A 21,818-nucleotide genomic window follows, 5' to 3' on the forward strand; every position below is an offset into this window, starting at 1 on the left:
AGCCCTGATTGGGAGATTCAGATCCTGCAGTTCCCAGAGGAAGAAGAGTCCTTTGTCTAGAGACCCCACCTGTTGGAGAAGAAGACCTTAGAACACATCATTTAGCTTCTATTCACCCAGTTTGCTCATTTGTAAAATGGGCAGATCAGCGCCTCTGTATCAAGGTTTCTGTGAGGTGGGCAGAGAGCCTCAGGGCAAGCTGGAAGGAGAGAGGAGAGGCAGTAGTACCCAGAGAGTTAGGGCTGGCCACCCTGAGATCGGGGAGCTACCAAGGGGACACTGAGTCCCAGGCTTCATGGGCCCTCAGACCGTGCTCACACATACAATAGGTCTAGGACCCACACGTGTGCACACACACAGCCCCTCACTCTCCACAGATGAATGTGCACAGACCTGGACACGCCACAGTCTGCCAGGCTGGCAGGCCTGGTGTGGGTCTTACTAGCGATGTGACCTTGGGCAAGTTCATGGCTCCAATCCTTAATTTTCTCCTCTATAAAATGAGAATAATAATATTTACCTCATTGTGTTGTTAGAGTCCAGTGGAGAAGGTAGGAGAAGCTGCTTTGGGGACATATTTCAGGCAAATCCATCCTGTTTTTCATGACTCCACCCCCACCCCTGCACTGAGTTGTCAGTGAAACAGAAAAGCCCAGAAAGAGCTCAGAGACATCTTTGCTGTCCCCCTACTTCCCCAGCCCTGTGTATCAGGTTGCAAAGGGCCCCAGGAAGAAGGCTACACATTTATTACCTAAGCATTTTTGCTAGGAGGCAAGGGAGAGGCAGAGCTAAAAGAACCCTACATCCATGGCCTGAGGGTCCTGTTTAGCACCAGCAGTTTTGTCTAAGAAAAGCAAGACCTGAGTCCTCCAGGCCCTAATCTATCCCCTGGTTCTGAGAGAGCAATAACCTTTCTGGAGAGGAAAAACCTAAATCAGTATTTGCCTCAGGTTGCATCCATCCCTCCCTCCCTCCATCCCTTTTTCTCTTCCACCTATCCACCCATCCGTCCACCCACCCACCCAGTCGTCCATCCACCCATCCATCCGTCTGTCCACTCACCCATCCGTCTATCCACTCACCCAGCCAGCCAGCCATCTGTCCATCCACCCATCCATCCATCCATCTACCCACAAATTCATCCATCCAATCGAGTGCCTACTCTGATCCAGCACTATATCAAATGCTTGAGGGAGAAGCAGAATTATGAGATATGATTCCCTGCCCTCTAGATATTCCTGGTCTAGGCAACATTGCTGCAGAGAAACAGGCACAGATTTTTGGAGCCCAGCTTCAAATCCTAGCTCCCTCATTTACTAGGGACACCTCCATTAGCTTCTCTTTGTCCTAGCTTTCTCATTGAAAAATGGGCTAACAATTTCTAGATTTCATGTTTCTCGTGAGGACAAAATGGGGTGTCATGTAAAGCACCTGGCCTGAGTTAGGTGCTCAGGAACCAGGTTCTACCTCAGGCCCTCGAAAAGCAGGCTTGGGGTAGAAGATGACTGCGGTGATGCAACGGTTTTCACTGCAGTAAGATGCCGGATTCTCTAGTCCACCTTCACCCCCGACCCTCCCCAGCACGGAGACAGCCCAGCCTTAGGCAGACTTTCCAGGTAGCTTAGGGATCTTCACCTTTTGCAAAGATGGGAGTCTCGTGCCTCTGGGAGTTTACAGATTGTTCTAAATTCCCAGCGAGGGCTGGAAGCTGAAGGGTTCGGTGGGCTTGAGTCAGGGAGGGTGGGAGACACAGGGCAGCCAGGTGAAACCTAGCAGCCCTTCTCTTTGACATGAAGGGGAGGTGACACGTGTATCTCCAGGTCCTCGTAGAGACGCTGGACACACTTGGCACCAAGAAACATTTCTGAATGAATGCCTGAGCTGGGAAGTTCACCCTCTGCCCAGCCTGGCTTTCTTCCCTCGTGCTCCCCACTTCCCGGAGAGGCGGAGTCGTTGGTTCTGAGCAGCTGCAGGCAGGTAATCAATCACAGGGACTTTGGGGGCCCCTCTGCTGTACGCCTGACACACTGTGGGGACGGGGAACAGCAGCCAGGCATGGGGCAAGCAGCACAGTCACTCCATCCCTGCTGGGGGCAGGGGACATGGAGGGAGGATTCTGTCCGGGGAGCCTGGGGGAAGTGCCGAAAGGGGCCCGAGAGACGCTGAGTGGGGTGCTGATGGAAAACTACAGACTGAGACTCGAGCTTCACACCCCGGCCCTGCGGGGAAGTTCTAGAACATGAAGGGGAAGTCCAGGCTGAGGGAAATTTCCCTTCTCCTCACAACTTCTCCTCCCCCCAAACCACCTGGGGCCAGAGAGACGTCTTCATTGTCCGGAAGGAGATCCTGGCTGTACGGAGTGAAAAATCATGGGCAGCCCTGTGCCACTGCCGTGAGGACATCGCAGAAACATCAATGAGGACCCTGTTCTAGAGCAGCTCCCCAGGCACACAGAGGGGACACAGACGCTAACTCAGACACCAGTTCACTGCGGGTGGCTGCCAGGCGGTCAGACAAGTCCTGGCTGTGTGCTTACTGCCCAGAGGTCACGGGAGCATCGTGTTGCCGCCCGGGACTCCTGCACCCCAGCCCCTGCTTCCGGAAGACCCTTAGCAAACACCAGCAAGTGGCCCGAGACACCAGTAACACCCTTTAGCCCTCTCGGCAGCTCTGCAGGTGGGTGCTATCAGGTGAGAAAAGAGGCTCAGATGCCTGCCCAGCTGACATGACCGGGAGGTGACAGAGAAGGGGGCAGACCCAGGGCTGTCTGCCTGCAAACCTATGTCCTTTGCGGATGCTGCTTCCCGAGGCATGCTCTGGGCACTGTGTCTAGGAAAATCCCAAGGAAAGGGGCTGTGGCTGGGAAGGTCCAGAGCCTGGCCGCGAAACCGCAGAGGGCAGGTACTGGTGGAAAAGTCCAGCGGTGATTCACCTCCTCCCTGCCCTGCCCTCCCCAGATCTCAGCCTGCAGCCTGGGGGTTGGTAGCACCCACCCTACCGCCCAGTGAGAGAGGGCTGTGTCCAGCCCTGTCCATCCCGTCCGCTTCCCTCCAGAGGAGCAGAAGCCACACCAGAGGGGCGAGGTGAGAGGGGAGGGGAAGGGACAGGGCAAAGCAGGGGAGAGAGGTGGGTCTCTGGGGGGTCGTCCTGAGACAGTGCCTCAGCCAGCAGCCCAGCTGGGAGGGAGGGCGGTGGGGGAGGGGGCCGGGGACGGAGGAGACTTCCTGAGGTTAGGTGTTGTAATCCTGGTTCACAGACTCTTGGCCTCTGTCCCTCTTTCTGCTTGCGGCATTTCTCTGCCCCTTCTTTTCCCAACATACTGGCTCACATGCACGTGAGCACACACAGACACTCACACAGTCACTTTCTGTCCTGTATGTGTGTGTGGGGGCGGTCCCAGGACCACGTTGGATGGGATTCTGAGCTGGGAGGAACAGGAGAAGGAGCGGGACAAGTTCCTTTTCAGGCTGGGTCTCTTAGTGTCTTCCCGGAAACTCTGCTGGGGACACGGGAGCCCAGGAACTGGACAAAGGGATGAGGTGAGTGGGATGCGGGATGGGGAGGACTGAGAGCTGCCACAGAGGGCTCATGGACCCCTGGGAGGAGGACTGGGTGGAAGCATGTGTCTGGCTATGAGCGAGGCTGGAGGGGAAATCTGGTGCTGGGGACTCTTAGGACACAGCAACCCCCCAGCTCCCCGCACCATCAGCAGCATCTGAGCCGCTCAGGGACAAGCCTGCCTAGCAGGAGGAAAGTCCTTGGATTGGGGGGTGGCTCCAGGGAGCGGGTGAGAGAGAGGTGATCACCAGCTCGAGAAGGAAGAGGAGGCAGGCAGGTGGTGCCCACAGGTGGGGAGGAAGGCTGGCAGGTGAAGGGCCACGACCTGATCAGACTCCCCGCCAGGCAGGCTCCCCAGAGGAGGAGGAGGCTGTGGGCTTGTGCACCGGGGAACCACGAGGGCTGAGCCAGACAGTCCACGGGGTGTGAAGGACTGGACGGGGGTGGGGGTCAGGTCGTGGTGTTGTGCACACAGGTATGTGAGCGCAAGGGGACGTGACGGGAGCGGCCCCAGTGTGTGTGCAGAACAGGAGCTGGTATGTGGGTGTGGGCTGAAGCCATGGCTGAGCGTCCAGGGCCTGGGCCGCTTCCCCATCGCCAGGCCTGTTGGGCAGCAGCGTTTTCACCTGTGTCTGCTCCTCGCCTGGACACTGGGCAGGCCTCCACCTACCTGCCCAGCCCCTAAAAATGGTGACTGTGGGGCTTATCAGCCTCTTGAAGAGTTCCTTCCTGGATAGGGCTGAGCCGGCCGTGGGTGTGGGTATCTTGCCTCTGGAGGCACTGAAGAATGGAGAGGTCCAGGTCGCACCCTCACTCCCTGCCTCAGCTGAGCAGAGCTGGCGGCAGCCTGGGCAGGTGATGCAAGGAGCTGGCGAGGTGACAGAGCTGGGGTGAGCCCTTGGAAGGGGGAGTTCTCTGCAAGTCATTGAGACTGAGGGTAACACTGTTGTTTAAGTATTCCTTGCACATGGGCCAGAGGTGGAAAGGCATTGTGTGGGTGAGGAGGGCAGGGTGCTATCTTTTTAGCTTTAAAAAAACCTTTTTTAAAATATTTACTTATTTGGCTGTGCTGGGTCTTATTTGTGACATGTGGAATCTAGTTCCCTGACCAGGGATTGAACCTGGGACCCCTGCACTGGGAGTGTGGAGTCTTAGCCACTAGACCACCAGGGAAGTCTCTTTCTGGCTTTTAAAAAGTAACCCTCCAAAGGAAGAGCTCAGACAGCTTTGATGTCTAACATCTGCCTGGAAAGTTCTTCCTTGAGTCTAACTCAAAATCTGCTTGCTGCAGTTTCAGCCTGTTTCCCCTTGACTTGCCATGGCTCTGGGCCAGCTTTTCCTTTCGTGTGTTCTTGCTTTCGTCCTGCTGTTCGGTATTTCATCCTTAACCCATAAATCACGTTCCTCTCAATATTTTTTTTTTTTTTTAAGAAAAGAGCAAAACTTTTCACATCAGGGTCAGCTTGTACACATTCTCTTCTCCCAAAGCCTGCACCCACTCTGGGCTCTGAGGTTTCCCCGGCATCCTGTACTCTCCTCCAGTTTTCCCTTCATTTCCTCCTTTCCCAGGGTTGAGGGGGGTATCTCCCCATCTCCAGCTACTGGGGCCAGCTTGGCCCTGAAATAACTGCCTCTGGTCTGGGAACAGTGAGCCTTGTCTCCCGGCTGCCCAGTTGGTGACCCTGTGTTCGGGCCCCAAGCTCGGCTGCACTATGGCGTGGCAAGCAAAGGCAATATCTCTCCTTGGCTCTTGTGGATCTCATTTGTATCCCCCCTTCCCAATACCGCAGTTGAGCAGACGTCATTCTTGCTTTCAGGGAGACTTAAAGCCCAGAGAGGAGGTGAGACTTACCGAAGAGAACAGAGCAAACTGGAGGCACAGCTCCCCACTTACTGTACCGGTCAGTTTCTTCAAATCATTAAAAAATCGTTACTGGGGGTGTCAGGGCCTGTTCCTGAATTTCTCTGAACTTCATTTCATCATTCATAAAACAGAGTTAATGGTAATTCCTAGCACAAAGGTTTCTATAAAGATGAAACTTAATAATGCATGTAAACACGTGTGTATTTTGGGCATAATGCTAAAGGTTCGTTTCTGTCGTTATTCTGAGCCAGGTCTGGACCAGACCTTGGAGTTCCTGTCTGATGCTTCTCTGTCTGTGTTTTCAAGTCCTTTCATTCGTTTGATAAGGATTCAGGGGCCAGTCTTCAGGGCGCCCAGCCTCAATTCTGTACCAGCATCTACCATTGGTTCTGGTGTCCCCTGGGGCCAGACCACCCCATTCTTCCCACCTAAGGCTTGGTTCTCAAAGCCCTGGGGGTTGGCCTCTTTGTTTTTCCTTCCCTTCTCCCCCCACCCCAGAGGCTGAGGTCTTTGATTCCACCAGGCGCCTCTCTCCTCACCTTTCGTCCAGGGCTGAGCTTGCCAGGGAAGCCTCCTCTCAGGTCCCAGAACTTGAATTTCTGCCCCCGACATGCTTCCCCACTCCTGGGACAATCTGCACCCTCCAAGTCACCTTCAAAAATTTCCATAACCTCAAATGGCCCTGCCACGCCCTCCTAGCTGACTTGGGCTTGGGCTGTTGCCTGGGTTAAAAGGACCAACAAGTAAACAGACGCTTCTTTTAATAAAAAGAATCCCTTGTGTTTCTCTGGAGCCTTGGAGGAACAGAGCCCTTGGTAGCTCCCGGTCACTTTGGTTCCCCAGCGCCCCTCGGAGGCGGGGGCGGGGAGGGGGCGCGTGGGTGAGTGCCCCCCTCTGCAGCCTAGGCACCTCTTCCTGGCAGCTCCTGGAAACAGAATCAGAGGTGGCCTTGGGCAGAGTGTGGGGAGGGGAGGGAAACAAGGATTCCAGATAGAGCAGGCATCAATTTATCTCCTGGCAGCCGGTAAATGGGCCACGGGAGGGACAGGAGAGCAGACAGCGGCCGCCCTTCAGGACCGTAGGGAGTCAGGAGGAACAATGACCTGCCTGTGATGGGCACTCACTCTGGGTCTCCCTTGAGGAGACCACTCAGATTGGAGGTGACCACCCAAGTGAGGATCTCTCTGGTGACCCCCTCCGCCTCCAGGATCCTTGCCAGCTCTCAGGACGGAGGTTCAGCCAAGAGAGGGGGAAGAACCAGGCCTCCCTTGAAGGCCACCCTGTCCCCATCTGGCCTCATGAGGCGACCCCACCTTCCCCTGCCCTCCCAATCAGATGCCCAGAGCGAGTTGGCCCCGTGTTTACCCGGAGGCGATTGGTTGTCCTGGCACAGTGATGAGCGTGCAGCTGGCCCAGGGAAGACCATGCTGTTACCTGGCCACACCAGGCCTTTGACTTCCCATCGCCCCCAGCAGCCTCTGACCCCTTATGGCTGGAATGGCGCCACTCACCGGACACTAGGGACCTAAGGCAGATGGGCCAGCGGGTATGGCAGCTGGCTGCAAGGATCAAAAGAGACTTGGGATAACAGTCCCCAAGCCTGGGTTTTAATCCCCATCCAGTGTGGTCTCAGGCAAATTACTTAGCCTGCTGAGGCCTGGATTTTCCCATCTGCAAAATGGGCAAACTAAGAACAAACTGCTCCCATTGTAAAGAAACTACTGTATTTGTTGTTTAGTTGTTAAGTTGTGTCCAACTCTTTCGTGACCCCATGGACTGTACCCCACTGGCTCCTCCGTTCATAGGATTTCCCAGGCAAGAATACTGGAGTGGGTTGCCATTTCCTCCTCCAGGAGATCTACCTGACCTAGGGATCGAACCCACATCTCCTGCACTGGCAGGTGGATTCTTTACTGCTAAGCCACCAGGGAAGCCCAAAACCACTATACTCCAGTAAAAATTAATAAAATAAATAACTAAATAAAATCCAGATGCAGTTCCCATTTTAAAAAATATGCTTGCATTCATAAGGTCCTTCTGTACATTACAGGGAACTCTTTTTGATACTCTGTAATGAGCTATATGGGAAAAGAATCTAAAAAAGAGTGGTGTATGTATATGTATAACTGAGTCGCTTTGCGTACAGCAGAAACTAACACAACTTTATAAATCAACCCTATGCCAATACAATTTTTAAAAGCCATAAAAAATACATATGTACATTTTAAACAAGAGCAAACTGCTCCCTATTTATTATTGGAGCCATGAGAGCAAAGGGTAACTTGAGGTGCAAATGTCACTGAGAATTTGAGAAGAAAATCTGGTCCAACATTATTAGAAAACCTCCCGGCAACGCTGAAGGGTTAGAATGGAGAGAGCAGGGGTGACAGTACCTCTGGGGTTGCCCCACTCATTCTTCTCGTCCCTGCAGGCTGGCCTCTCCCACCGTCCTGCCCACGCCCATCTGCAGCCCCCATCCATGGCTGCATACGACAGAAAAGTGGCAGTTCCCAAGGAGGGGCTTCCGGTGGTCCCCTGGGCCCCCGAGGAGGTCCCGAGGCCGGACCAGGAAGCCCAGGACCAGGTGAAGGATCGAGGCCAGTGGAACAACAAGATGGAGTTCGTGCTGTCTGTGGCCGGGGAGATCATTGGGCTGGGCAACGTCTGGAGGTTCCCCTACCTCTGCTACAAAAATGGGGGAGGTGAGTTCACTTGAGGTGGGTGCGGTGGGGGAGAGCTGGGGAGCTCCAGTTCTACCACTGGGCTCAGCATCCCCTGCCGTGAAATGGGCTTGATTCCTCAGAACAAGCTCCCCTCCAGGGGGATGTCAGTCATTGAAGGACTCAGTCCCTCACTCAGCCCCCTACCGTGGGCCACCCTGTGCCAAGCTCTGTGCTGGATACAAAACAGAACACACTCTGGGTTACGTTGCAGCGAAGGGCAGCAGGTTACAGACAATCACATCCACCGCAGTCTGTCGCGTGGTGAAGCGTGGATGGGCTAGAGGCAGAGCAGGGTGGAGGGGCGGGGTGGGGAGGTACTGGATAGGGGAGGGAGGGACGAGACATGGGAGGTGAGGGGACCAGGAGAGGGTCTGTCCAGCAGGTGGTCTTTGAGCTGAGAACTGAAGGAGGTGAAGGAGAGAGTGCCAAGGGTGGAGTTCAGGTGAAGAACCCTCCAAACTCAGGGGACAGCAAGGGCCAAGGTCAAGTGAAGGGCAGTTGGCCTGTGTGAGGAGGGACGAGGAGGGGAGTGATGGGGTGGGGGAGTGGGGGAGACAGAGGTCATGGGCCTGGACCCTGAGGTTTGGATCTGAGTGAGGCAGGAGCCACTTCGGAATGTTGATCAAATAAGAGACATGACCCCTGTCTAGGATTTTCTTTTAATTAAAGAAGCAATTATACATGTTTTAGCACCAGCGGTAAAAATGAGCAAGGGTGTAATGGGAGGGGCCAGAGTCACCTTTTTAAGTGTGGTTTTAGTATATTCAGAGAACTGTACAACCAGCCCCACAACTGATTCTAGAATCTTTCCATCACCCCCAAAAGAAGCCCTGTACCCATCAGAAGTCACACTCCCAAGCCTCTCCAGCCCGCCCTCAGCAACCACAAATCTGCTTCCTGTGGCTGCGGTTTTACCGGCTTGGACTATTTCACATCAGTGGAATAATTCATTTACATGAGTTTGTTTGTGAGTGGCCAGATTCATTTTTGCCTTTTGAAAATACCGTTATTCTTTTGTGGAAATGATGTATGTGAATATGAGAAATATTCCAGAAAGATGAAAAAGAAGGAACAGTCCTGTTTAAAAATAGCCATTGTTTAGAAAATGCTTCTAAACACCATTTATATTTAAGTTGACAAATATTTATTGAACATTTACTATGTATCCTGCTCTCTTTTTTAAGCATCCATGATTAATTTTCTTTTTTTAATATTTATTTATTTGACTGAAACCAATCTTTAGCTGTGGCATGTGGGATCTAGTTCCCTGACCAGGGATTGAACCCAGGCCCCCTGCATTGGGAGCACGGAATTTTAACCACTGGACCAACTGGGGAAGTCTGTACATTTTTAAATGGTTATCAAGTCATACATAGTAGTTTCTTATTTTTGCAAAAAAAAAGAAACATATGTGGATATGTTTATAAGAAAATTGGAAGGATATACTGATACAAGGGCTTCCCCTTGTGGCTCAGCTGTTAAAGAATCTGCCTGCCATGCAGGAGACCTGGGTTTGATCCCTGGCTTGGGAAGATCCCTTGGAGAAGGGAAAGGCTACCCACTCCAGTATTCTGGCCTGAAGAATTCCATGGACTGTATAGTCCATGGGTCGCAAAGAGTCGGACAAGACTGAGAGACTTAGAGACTTTCACTTTCACTTTCACTTTTCACTGATACAGTGCTTTTCTCTTTCCTTCGCATTATACTTTCTATTTTTTCTACACAGTAACATGCTTGAGAAGCATTGTAACACTGTGGTTACAAGCCCAGGCTCAGGGTCAGACCACCTGAGTTTGTGCTTCACTTTCCTCATCTGTAAAATGGGGATAACATCAGTACCTGGGAGGTTGCTTTGTGAGGGTTTTGATGTTGGTAAAGCATTTAGAAGCAGGCTTTACAGACAGAAGCCCAAGTGCCAAGTGTTATTACTGTGCAATGAACTCTGCAATGACCATGCCTTACTATGCAGTGTGTTCACCCAGGCACACACTTCTGAGATGATGGAGGTGGACACCCTGGGCTGTCATTTCCAGGGTGTCTTTAGGCCTGGCCTCCCACCATTGCCTGCGGGTCAGCACCTCCAACGCTGAAACCACATCCTGAGAATAGCCCCCCAGCAGAAGAGTGGCCTCATCAGAGGAGCCCACTTTAGACCAGAGCCTGAGAGAAGGGAAAACCCTCTGAATATGAGGGGAAAAAAACCCTCTGAATGAGAAGGAAAATAATTTTTCCAAGATATTTTTGTTAGTTTTCCTCTAAAAAGTAACCTACTTGATAATTTAATAAGCATATCAAATTATACAGAACACATGTTTTTGGTTCCAAAAATAATAAACTGAATCAAATTTGTGAAGCACACTGAGAAAGTAAATAGTATGTCTATTAGGATCTCCACCTACCTTTTCATTCATTTCCCTTTGAAGGTCTTTCCTATCCTGGGTGGGGTGCAGATCAGAAACTTTCCACCCGCCCTGCCCAGAACAGCAGGAAGCTGCCCTGGGCCTCTGGGGGCTGGGGGGGTGGGGGTGGGAGGGACATTGAGGGGTGGCTGCAGGCTCAGCCTGCCTCTCCTTTCTCCGCAGGAGCATTCTTCATCCCCTACTTCATCTTCTTCTTCTCCTGCGGCATCCCGGTGTTCTTCCTGGAGGTGGCGCTGGGCCAGTACACCAGCCAGGGCAGCGTCACAGCCTGGCGGAAGATCTGCCCCCTCCTCCAGGGTGAGTGTCCTCCCCCCGCCACCCTGCAGGCCCCCAGGAGCCCCATCCCCACCGCCCCTTCCCTCATCCACCCTGTGCTCAGGGTTGCAGGGGCAGCAGGAAGTATAATCCGGCTTTGTAGGACCGGATTATAAAGCTTATAAAACCTGGGGGGAAGCGGTCTTCAGGGAAGGACAATATAAAATTGCATGCAGGCATGAAACTAGGTGCAGTCTTAGGAGGGGTGCTTGCAAGTGAGGAACCCTGGAGCTGAGTCTTCACAGCTTCACGGAAAAATGTGCTCCCAAGCAAATGGCTGGGACCCCCTTGTGCATCCAATGGCGTAAGCACGGTGACCGCGGTGATGGGAAAAGGCCTAACCGTGTTATGCTGTGGTGTCACCTGCTCTTCTTATTTAGAAAAATAAGGAGTAAAGGGTTCTCAGGCCTGGAGTAAGCCTGGCAGTGTCTCCGTGGCCCTGTGTCCTTCTAGCGCCACTGACAGCTCCTGTGGGTTCCGGGCGAACTCTGATCTCTCAGACCTTCCTGTTCCCCACCCCCACCCCCCGCCCTGTCCCCAAGGCATTGGGCTGGCATCTGTAGTCATCGAGGCCTATCTGAACGTCTACTATATCATCATCCTGGCCTGGGCCCTCTTCTACCTGTTCAGCTCCTTCACCTCCGAGCTTCCCTGGACCACCTGCGCCCACTCCTGGAACACAGGTACCTGTCAGGTTGGGCGAGGGGCCAACAGTGACCAGGCACCCAGCTAAACCCTCCCCAAGCTGAGCTGTGGGGGCTTCTGGGGCCACTCTGCAGGCCAGCCCCCTGTAGGTCACTCAACCAACTGCCCTGAGAGCCCAAGCCCTGTGGGACTGTGGGTGATAACTGGCTGCTAGGCGCTAACTGCTCCCACTGTCTACCCATTGAGCCAGTGTTTACTCTGGGCCTACCGTGCGCCAGACCCCGGAGACCAGCGGGGCAGAGGCAGACCAGGGGGTCCAGAGGAGCAGTTAGATTCGGTGGGACCAGCGCACATGGTGGGGTTGGGAGAGCGGGCTGGTTCCCTGGGCTTCCCGAGGGGGAACTCCTGACGCTGGAAAGCGGGGGCTCCCGAGGGCTGGGAATGATGGGGCAAGCAGGCCAGAGGGTGGGGGACAGGATGTGAGGGCGTCTCTGCCCGCTTGGCCCACTGCGGATGCCCGCTCGATCCCCACAGAGCACTGCATGGACTTCCTGAACCACTCCACAGCCAGCACAACGGGCCCGTCCGAGAATGTCACATCCCCCGTCGTGGAATTCTGGGAGTAGGTAGCAGGCCTGGATGTGCCTCCGGGGGGGGCCAGGGGAGGGAATTTGGGTGTCCAGGGCCTGGGATGTGGGGTGCAGGTGTACACCTTTCCAGCACTCACCTCCCATCACCAAGAGATGAGGGACCCTCGCCTACCTACCACCCACGCCCTCACGCTCACCCCTCACCCTCGTGTCCTCCTAGACTCACACGGGTGTGAGTGCCTCCCATGTGACTGTGTGAGTGACTCCATGTGAGTGTCCATGTGACTCCCATCCCACCCAAGTCTGCTCACCCTCCCCCACCCGCACCCACTCATCCACCTGCACCTCACAGCTCAGGAGACCAGCTCTATGCACGTTTCCAGCTTTGGGTTCCCTGACGTCCTGGCGGTAGCTTGAACTTGGCCGAAGTGGGAGTATTTACAAATTGGCAAATTTCTACCCTCATCCACACTTGCACCTGCAGCCTCCACTTGAGCACTTACACCCTCTCCCACATCCTCACGTGTCCATCTTTGCACTTACAGAGTCTACCCTACCCCCCGACACACACACTCACCTCGGCACACACGTAGCTGCCAACACTCTCCCAAGGGCACCCGCCCAGCCCTGACTCACCCTCATGCCCTCCAGCTCTTGGCTCACACATTCCTATCACCCGTCACCTGCCAATCCCAATGCACACCAGTCCCTCTGCTCCCCAGGCAGCTGCTCACCCACCTGCTCATCAGCTGTGCCCCACCACGGGCCCCTCAGGCACGTGCCGCTCTCACTGTCTCTGTCTCTCTCTGAGCAACAGAGAAAGCCGGATGAGTTAGACAGACATACCTGTGGCATTACGTGAGTTGGTCTCCTGATGGCCAAGGGCTTACAGACCACAGATGGGAACGTGCTGTCCATGGGGCAGGGGAGGGGCAAGGGGCAGGGTGGCCTGGACGCTGAGATCCGTGGGGTCAGCTCTGAGGATCAGGACAGCTGATGATGATGGAGGAGGCGGCCTGCTGTCCCCTCGGCCTCACCTGGCGGTGTACCCCCGCCCCCCGTCTGCAGGCGACGTGTTCTCAGCATCAGCCCCGGCATCCAGCACCTGGGCGGCGTGCGCTGGGAGCTGGCCCTGTGTCTCCTGCTCGCCTGGATCATCTGCTACTTCTGCATCTGGAAGGGCGTCAAGATCACGGGCAAGGTGAGGGGCTTGGGCTCTGGGCACACTCTTTGTGGCTCCCAGAGTCTGCAGGGACTGCCCCCCACTACCACCACCATGGCATCCCCCTGGAGACCTGAAAGAGAAAGTAGTGAAGGGAAGGGCATGCTAAGTACAGGGACATCCTGGGAAAGGGGTTTAGCTCAACACTGGGAAAGTCTGTCTTTTTTGATATGACTGTCAAAGGCATGTATACATAAGCAAGCAACCTGCAGGGTGAAATAAGCCCACCCCAATTTGGCCTGCTGATGTGTGTCTCACCCTGTGCTGGGGAGCCCCAGACCCCCTGGAACGTGTGAGGGAGGGGTGGCAAGCTTCCTGCGCTCACCCCTCCGCAGGAGGCTCGTGCTGGAGAGGGGTGATGTGGCTTCCCCCCTGCAGGTTGTCTACTTCACAGCCACATTTCCCTACCTGATGCTGGTCATCCTGTTGGTTCGAGGTGTCACCCTGCCCGGAGCCTACGAGGGCATCATCTACTACCTGAAACCAGATTTGCTTCGGCTCAAGGACCCCCAGGTAGGAACCTCACTGGGGACCCTTAACCTAGGCGTCTCCCGCCCCAAACCAGATCCGGACTTCTAAAAACCTCGGGTTGCTTTCCCCTTGGTGTAGAGGCAAAATATGCCCACTCAGGAAAGAGAGATAATATAGAAGAAAACTACAAAAAGAGGGACTAAACACCTCTTTTAATCCCACCACTCAGTTATAACCTCTGTTAGCATTTTAGTCCATTTTCTTGCAACCTTTTTTTCTGGCTGGGGGTGTGTGTGTGTGTTCACATAGTTGTGATGTGGAGGTAAATATATTTTCAGTTAAACGATAGTGAAAGCATCTTCCGTGTTATTAAATCCATTTGTAAATGTCATCTCACCACTTGCACAATGCTTCCTCCGTCCACCATCCCTCCGCTCCCTCGTTCAGCCAGGATGGACCATGGTTCCAGAAGTCCATGGTCCACACTAGCTGCCCTGGAGCTAGACAGCACGCACACACGTGAGATCCGCCGCACACCCAGGAGAGGAGGAGGAGGACGCGCTGGTGGACGTGGGATGCTCTGAGGGGAGGCGGAGGGGCTGCTCTTCATGGGGGGCTGTGTGGTCATGCACGCCAGGCTCCCTGCAGGCTCCCCCTATCTTTTCACTACTTCCTTGGGGTCTGTCTCCCTTAGGTGTGGATGGACGCGGGCACGCAGATCTTCTTCTCCTTCGCCATCTGCCAGGGGTGCCTGACGGCCCTGGGCAGCTACAATAAGTACCACAACAACTGCTACAGGTGAGCGGGGGCGGGGCCTGGGGGTGGGAGGGGGGCCTCCCTCCTTTGTGATCAGAGACGGAGGGGTGAGTGTGGGGGCCCAAGCTGCACAAATCTGACCCGGTGGTCCGCTTTCCAGACTGGGCTCTTCTCCCGATACCTGGCTTCGGTCTCCGTCCCCCACCTCCTTTTCTCCCTGCCCTTCACCGCTCACTGTCTCTGGATCTCCTCGCACGCTAGACTTCTTTCTCCCTCTTCCTTCCCGTTTCCCGCAGGGACAGCATCGCGCTCTGCTTCCTCAACAGCGGCACCAGCTTCGTGGCCGGGTTTGTGGTCTTCTCCATCCTAGGCTTCATGTCCCGGGAGCAGGGGGTGCCCATCTCTGAAGTGGCTGAGTCAGGTGGGTGCTGCCTGGCTGTCTGGGACCTGGAGGGAAGGATAGGCAGGGGACAGAGGGTGGGGTCGGGGTGGGAGTCCCAGAAACCAGATACTAGGAAACTTTCAGCATTGGGGGGGCAGTGCTTGGCACAGAGCAGGACCCCAAAACCAGTGGAGGGCGGAGGGAGAGGCGAGCCGACGGGTGGAAAGTGTGCTCCCTAGAGTAGCGGACGGGCTCAGCCAGCACACGCAGGCAGACACACACGTGCACACGCGCATGAGGGCGGGCCCCCCTGATGCTGTGTGTACCCGGCAGGCCCCGGCCTGGCCTTCATCGCCTTCCCCAAGGCCGTGACCATGATGCCCCTGTCCCAGCTGTGGTCCTGCCTCTTCTTCATCATGCTTATCTTCCTCGGGCTGGACAGCCAGGTTTGCCCCACCTCCTCCCCGCCCCGCCCTGCAGCCCGCTTCCCAGCTTCTGTGCTCCCTGCCAGGACTTTCCCCAGCTCCCTGCCCCCAGCCCAAGGTCGCTCCCCCTCCATCCCACGTCCAGGACCTGTCCTTGAGGTTGGCGGGAGGAGGGTACCCCTGGCCTAGGGACCCTCTTCTGTGAGGGGCCGCCTCCTTTGTCCCCCCTTGCTCCCCCCATCCCCAGGCCTGACCCTTCGCAGACATGGACATGCCCTCCCAAACATCCCTCCTGTGCCCTCAGGCCACCCGGCCTCCCCCTCTACCTCCCAGCTGGGACCCTCTATGGTGGAGACGTGGGCTGGCCTCACCCCAGCTCTGACTCCTGTGCCCCTGACTCTGCGGGTCAGCGTGGGGGTGGGGGGCAGGGAGCGGGCGTGGGCAGTGACCCCTCTCACCAGCCCCCTCCGGCCCACAGTTTGTCTGTATGGAGTGCCTGGTGACGGCCTCCATGGACATGTTCCCCAGGCAGCTCCGGAGAAGCGGGCGGCGGGAGCTCCTGATCCTCGCCATTGCAGTCACGTGCTGCCTGATCGGGCTCTTCCTGGTCACTGAGGTGAGTGCCGGGGCGGAGCCTCCCCGCAAGGCTGGGGGGACCACACGGTCGAGCCTTCTTGGGTTGGTTTCCTCTCCTTTGGTTTCAGGTGACAGAAACCAAACACAAGCTGGCTTAAGCAGGAAAATGAACTTTCTGATTCAGGGAACGGATAAGTCTAGAGGTTCAGCTTCAGGCACGGTTGGATCCAGCAGCCCCAATGACATCATCAGAGATGGTCCCCCTCTTTCCTCTGGTGATGTCATTCTTGGGCAGATTTTCCTCCTGGGATGTAACAGATGGCTGGGGCAGCTTCAGGCTTCCCTTGTGCCACCGGCCAACCCTGGGGACACAGGGCCCTTTTCCTGAGAGTCAGCCATGGCTCCTCTTCAGGCCTGAAACAGGGGAGTGGGGCACGCAAACTCACAGTGAGATGGCCACAACACAGCACCTTGCGGAAGGTGGGATTCTGGGCAGACAACACCGTTGATCTACACCACAGTCCCCGGGGTCCTCGCTGAGGTCAGATGAGGCCTGGGAGGCAGGGACAGGCAGGGCAAACTCTAGCTGCAAGGGAGGGCTTCCTTGGGCCAAGCAGGGTGGCACCCCACAAGGTGGGCATCTGTCTTATCTGGAGGCGGGCAGGGTGTGTCCCCTGCCACCACCACCACGCCAGGGGAAGGTTAAAGCCTCAGCTCCATGCCCTGCCTGCAGGGCGGGATGTACCTCTTTCAGCTGTTTGATTACTACGCCTGCAGCGGCACGTGCCTGCTCTTCCTTTCTGTGTTTGAGGTGATCTGCGTCAGCTGGGTGTATGGTAAGTAGTGGGGGGAGCCTTGGGGTCCCTGGAAGGGCTGGATCTGCCCCAGGTAAGGACCAGCAAGCTGGCCTTCTGGTCTTTGTGGCTCTTTGAGCTGCTGTCCTGGTTCTTAATTTTTTTTTAAATTTATTTTGTATTTATTTATTTGGCTGCTCTGGGTCTTAGTTGCAGCATGAGAACTCTTAGTTGCGGCATGTGGGATCTAGCTCCCTGACCAGGGATCAATACCCAGGCGCCCTGCCCTGGGAGCACAAGAGTCTTAGTCACTGGCCCTTCAGGGAAGTCTCTGCCCTGGTTCTTTTTACTTGAGGTTTATCCATCACTGGGAACCCAGGCATTTCTCATTATGGCAGGTGGAGCTGGGCTTGGGACAACCCTGGGTTCCTTGAATAGTGAGAATAATTATGAGTACCTGGAGTCTGGGATGCATACACCGCCCCTGCCCAGTGCCCTGCGTGGCTCAGTGGGCCCTTTGCTGTTCTGCTGCTTTTACTTGAAATTGAATCTGTCTCTGTGATGCCATAAGCATCTGTGTGGCCACTGAGCCCACTCTGGCTCACACCCTCCCGTGTGTTAGGACGTGGGTCCTCATCCCTAGACGGGAGGCCAGAGACACCCTGGGGGGTGAGGGGGCTCCCTGTTGGGGGCAGCCTCCCCTCCCCGAGTGTCACTCCTGTGTGCTGATCCAGTTTCCCCCACACGGCGGGGGGTGGGGAGGACAGAGCAGCTGAGTCCTTCCCCAAACCCATCCGCTGCCCCCCACCCCGCCCCCATCCTCACACTCTCCCGACACCCACCTGGGCAGGGGCTGACCGTTTCTATGACAACGTGGAAGACATGATTGGCTACCGGCCGTGGCCCCTGGTGAAGATCTCCTGGCTCTTCCTGACCCCTGGCCTCTGCCTGGTATGTGCCCATCAGTGCCCCCTGTATCCCCTCCTGCCTCTCCAGTCGATCCCGGGAGATGAGGGGCAGGGGGCTGAGTTCTGGGGCTCCTTGGGGGGCAGGTCCGTGCCCTCTCTTGTGTGCTGGTTCCCCTGCGCCTCTTTTCTCACTGTCTCTCGGTTTCACGAGCACTACCATCCGGCCTGGTTCCTGCTGCATCCCTTCCTTTGGCAACCCCGTCGGGCTGTCGGTCTGCCTGATGTTCCAGCTGCTGGTCTGCTTCTGCCTGTCTGCTTGGAGCATCTCCGTCTCCCCTCCCTTCCTTCTCGATGTGCCTGACGCCTTGGCCCACGGTCTGCCATGGCTTCTGCGCTCCACCTCCAGAAGCACCAGTGCAGCTCACTGTGCTCCGTCCCCGAGGGGAGGGTTCGCGGCCCCTCCTGCATCTGCATCTGCCCTCCCCCTGTCTCTCTAGGCCACTTTTTTCTTCTCCTTGAGCAAGTACACACCTCTCAAATACAACAATGTCTATGTGTACCCGGCTTGGGGATACTTCATCGGCTGGTTCCTGGCTGGTTCCTCCATGGGCTGTGTCCCTCTCTTCATCATCGTCACCCTCTTGAAGACCCGAGGTTCCTTCAAGAAGGTAGGGGCTGGGAAAGTGGCACTGAGGAGGTTGGATGATGGGCAGGGTATCATGGCTGGGGCAGCTCTGAGGCCAGGCAGCCCTTCTGTCTAAGAGAATCTTAAGGAGAAGGGTCTTTGAAGACCCGTGGCTTCATTTTCAGAAATGGTCAAGAGTCCTAGTGTCCTAGACCTTCAGAATCTGACTTCCAGGTCATCTGAGCAGGCTGACCAAGAGCACCTGTCAAAGGGTTAAGGGGTGTGTGTGCGCATGTTAAGTCGCTTCAGTTGTGTCTGACTCTTTGTGACCCTATGAACTGTAGCCCACAAAGCTCCTCTGTCCATGGGGATTCTCTGGGCAAGAATACTGGAGTGGGTTGCCATTTCCTCCTCCAGGGGGTCTTCCTAGGTATCGAACCTGCGTCTCTTACATCTATCTGCATTAGCAGGCGGGTTCTTTACCACTAGCACCACTAGGAAACTTAAGTTATAAACAAGACCTCAAAGGTGCCAGACACAGGGGGTCACAGAGCACAGATTCCTGCTCCTGGAAATTGGTGACCAGCAGCCACGGTTCATCCACACAGTTTCCCAGCTTTTCTCCTTCTCTTATCTCTGTGCGAACCCTTTGCAAAAGGCTCCCTGCTTAGGGGGTAGGACATGCCTTCCTGGAAGACATAGAGCCAGTGTCCCACAAAGACATTACATATGTGGGAATCTGTCTCACCTACAAGTCACAGAAAACCCAACTGCAATAAACAAACAGGCTTAGTGTCTTCCTACACATGAAGAAGATCAGAGTTAGGGCTTCTGGCCTTTGTTTCAGCTGCCTAAAGAAGCCATTAGGGACCAAACGCTTCCTCTATTCCTGCACTTTCATCCTGCTCATGGTGTCCTTTCATCATCATACTTATCACCTCATGGTCACAAGAAGGTGGTCATGATTCCAGTCATCACATCTGCATTCAAGGCAAGGAGATGGCATCAATAACAATAGTAATAGTAGTAATACTACTAGGAAGAAAAACGATAGACACCAAGTATTTGATAGCAGTAGCAATAAGAATAGCTATAATAAGAACAAAATAGACACTGAACACTGATCCTGTTCCAGGCGCTGTGCTGAGGTGTGGATGGTTCAGTGGGTTGCCTATGGTTGCACAGATGTCAGGACTGGAGCCAGGCGGCTCCCACGCTGTCCCCATGCCACTGCCTCCTCTCTCTTCTCGAGATCTGTGCTCATTCATTCAGTTGCACCGCACTGAGCTTCCCCACTGGCGGGCTCCGAGCTGGGCCCTGGGGTCACAGACAGGAGGACATATTGTCTTTGCCTCTCTCGCCAACAGCACAACTGATGCCCTCTTCTCCCCACAGCGCCTGCGGCAGCTCGTCACCCCTGACCCCAGCCTGCCACAGCCCAAGAGACACCTGTGTTTGGATGGTGGCAGCAGCCGGGACTGCGGGCCTGCCCCACTTAAGGAGGGCCTCATGGCTGGGGAGAAGGAGACGCACTTGTAGTGTGTGCCCGGAAGCCAGGTGGCTCTTGTGTCCCCAGCGGACAGCTTCACCTCTGCTCCTTCCCGCAGCCTTGCCGAGAAACTGTGCTGTCCGTGGGCAGCCCCTCCTGGGGCTGGAGTATGCCGTGACTGTTGGAACTCAGCATCTTATCTGAGCAGGAGGCGGTCTTCCTGAAGCCTGCTGTCTGATTATGACAACTGCAGTGTACACGGGGCGGGGGGGAGCGCCCTCTGTGGGGGGCTTCTTCTTACCATCTCTGGGCTTGGAGAGGGTAGTGCCATGTCAGACGTGACCACTGACACCCACGCTGGATCCCGATGTTCTGCTGGAGGGGACCCCTCACCTGGCTCAGCATCCTGGAGTCCACGAGGAGGAACCAGAGAAAGACACAGCCACTGTTGTCTGGCATTTTCCCGGAGACAGGCTCTCAAGGCGTCCCCAGTTCCAGCCCGCCTTTCAGTGTTGTCCTCAACGCACAGAGCGCTGGGGCGGCAGGGGCTCGGGGTGGCACATTCCCGAGCTCATGACCTTCTGAAGACAGAGCTCCTGGCACCTCTGTTTGCCATCCTGCCTTTGTCCCAACCCTGACATCGTGGACAAGGAAACTGAGGACCTGAGAGACAAAGTGACTTTTGCAGTTCACACAGCTGCTCAGGGCCAGAGACACGACTAAAGCCTCCTGCGCTCAGGCCAGTGTCGCCCCTCACCTCCCTCTCCTGCCTTGTTAACAAGCCCCATGGAGCGCTTGCTGCACGTGCCAACCTTTTTTCTGTCCATTGTGGTTCTTGGGGTGGGAGAGAGAGGGCCCCCTCTGTGGAGGTGAGCAGCCCCCCAGATTGGCAGCCCCCCTTTGGCAGTTCCTCCACCAGCCCACACCCCTCTGACCAGATTTCCTCCCTAGATTTTTGTCTTCTCCCCACTTTCCACCCTCTCCACCAGAGGATGCCTTGGATCTGTGAGAGAGTCCCAGTCTCCCACAGAGATGTGGGGGTACCCCTTTCCCCAGGCCCCTGCCAAACCATGCCAGACCCTTCCCTGGCTGGGGGAGGCTTCCTGGAGGAGGAAGGCTTCCTGGAGGAAGAAGGCAGGGCTTGGATAAGCTGTGAGGTCTTGTTCCAAAGGGAAGGGGGGGAGGGGGAGTGGGGATGGGGTGGGCCCCTTGGGGACAGTGTCCTGGGGAGGACCTGGGGGCTGGAAGAAGGGAAGCCCCCTGCAGTGATGTGTAGGTAGAAGTCACCACCTGGTGGCTGGAGTAAAAGTCTGTGGTCCAGCCAGGGTGAGCTCCATCTCCACTGCGCAGCATCCTCAGAGCATCCACTATCCTTTGCTCAGAACTTTGAGGACTTCTCAGCTTGTGAGAACAAGGAGGCTAGCACGCCAGGGACAAGCAGATGTCCAGACTCCTGGGTCCTGGATGGCCCCTTATGCCTCCCTCTGGACTGCTTGTGCACCGTGGCAGTTAACTGGCTAGTTGGTGGGTGAAGAAGGCCGTCCAGGGATGGAGAGGAACTCTGCTCCAGCCGGATTGCTCCTTTCCGGAACTGGGGACCTCAGAGGGGCAGGCATGGTGCTCTCTGCTGCCACCTGGTGGAGGATGGGAGCAGGGCCACCTCCCTGGTCTGGCCTCCCACCCTGAGGCCCCCTCACCCTGAGGCCCCCTCACCCTGAGGCCCCCTCACCCCTGCTCTCGCTGGACATATGGACTAGCTGAGCATTTCCCCTTCCCTGTGCAAGTTAGCGCCCTCTGGAAACGAAAACCTCCCACACCCTCCTCCTCACGGCCCCGGTGGGTGTTCCCACAAGAGTCCGCTGGCTTTGGGACAGCCCTGCTGCCAGAGGCGTGAGGTGGAGGCCAGCAGGCTTCTCAGCGGTGGCCACCTGCCCTGAGTGCGCTGAGCTGTGCAGCCTGGTCCTCAGCCTGGAGACCCTTGCTCTGGGCAGCAGGCAACTCTGCACACAGAGGGGCAGGGAATGGGCTCTCTCCAGCCCCTTTCCGGGGGGGGCG

General features: G+C 55.8%; 1 protein-coding gene across 4 annotated transcripts; it reads left to right on the plus strand.

The window, feature by feature from the left end:
* The first annotated feature begins 1,997 nt into the window (after positions 1-1,997).
* SLC6A12 (solute carrier family 6 member 12) lies at positions 1,998-20,579 on the plus strand. Of its 4 annotated transcripts, none has more exons than XM_040233713.1 (17): positions 1,998-2,690; positions 2,958-3,083; positions 5,376-5,459; positions 7,854-8,124; positions 10,728-10,862; positions 11,423-11,563; positions 12,060-12,147; positions 13,184-13,316; positions 13,716-13,850; positions 14,503-14,606; positions 14,891-14,985; positions 15,280-15,392; positions 15,850-15,987; positions 16,681-16,783; positions 17,592-17,692; positions 18,147-18,317; positions 19,670-20,579. In XM_040233713.1, exons 4-17 carry the CDS (start codon positions 7,902-7,904, stop codon positions 19,811-19,813), a joined length of 1,824 nt encoding a protein of 607 aa, XP_040089647.1. In that variant the 5' UTR covers positions 1,998-2,690; positions 2,958-3,083; positions 5,376-5,459; positions 7,854-7,901; the 3' UTR covers positions 19,814-20,579. The 4 variants fall into 4 exon arrangements, with proteins under 4 accessions (XP_040089647.1, XP_040089643.1, XP_040089645.1 ...); XM_040233709.1 differs by having other exon boundaries at positions 1,999-2,690; positions 14,861-14,985; XM_040233711.1 differs by lacking the exons at positions 1,998-2,690; positions 2,958-3,083 and adding an exon at positions 3,107-3,539 and having other exon boundaries at positions 14,861-14,985.
* The last annotated feature ends 1,239 nt before the right edge of the window (positions 20,580-21,818 follow it).

Source organism: Oryx dammah, unplaced genomic scaffold (assembly GCF_014754425.2).
Source record: "Oryx dammah isolate SB20612 unplaced genomic scaffold, SCBI_Odam_1.1 HiC_scaffold_29, whole genome shotgun sequence".
In the NCBI taxonomy this organism is placed as follows: domain Eukaryota; kingdom Metazoa; phylum Chordata; class Mammalia; order Artiodactyla; family Bovidae; genus Oryx; species Oryx dammah.

Coding starts and splice junctions, on each gene's coding strand:
- SLC6A12 (XM_040233709.1), top strand. CDS start 7,902: ATGGCTGCATACGACAGAAAAGTGGCAGTTCCCAAGGAGGGGCTTCCG. Junction 10,863..11,422: donor GATCTGCCCCCTCCTCCAGG/GTGAGTGTCCTC, acceptor CCTGTCCCCAAG/GCATTGGGCTGGCATCTGTA. Junction 15,988..16,680: donor GGCTCTTCCTGGTCACTGAG/GTGAGTGCCGGG, acceptor CCCTGCCTGCAG/GGCGGGATGTACCTCTTTCA.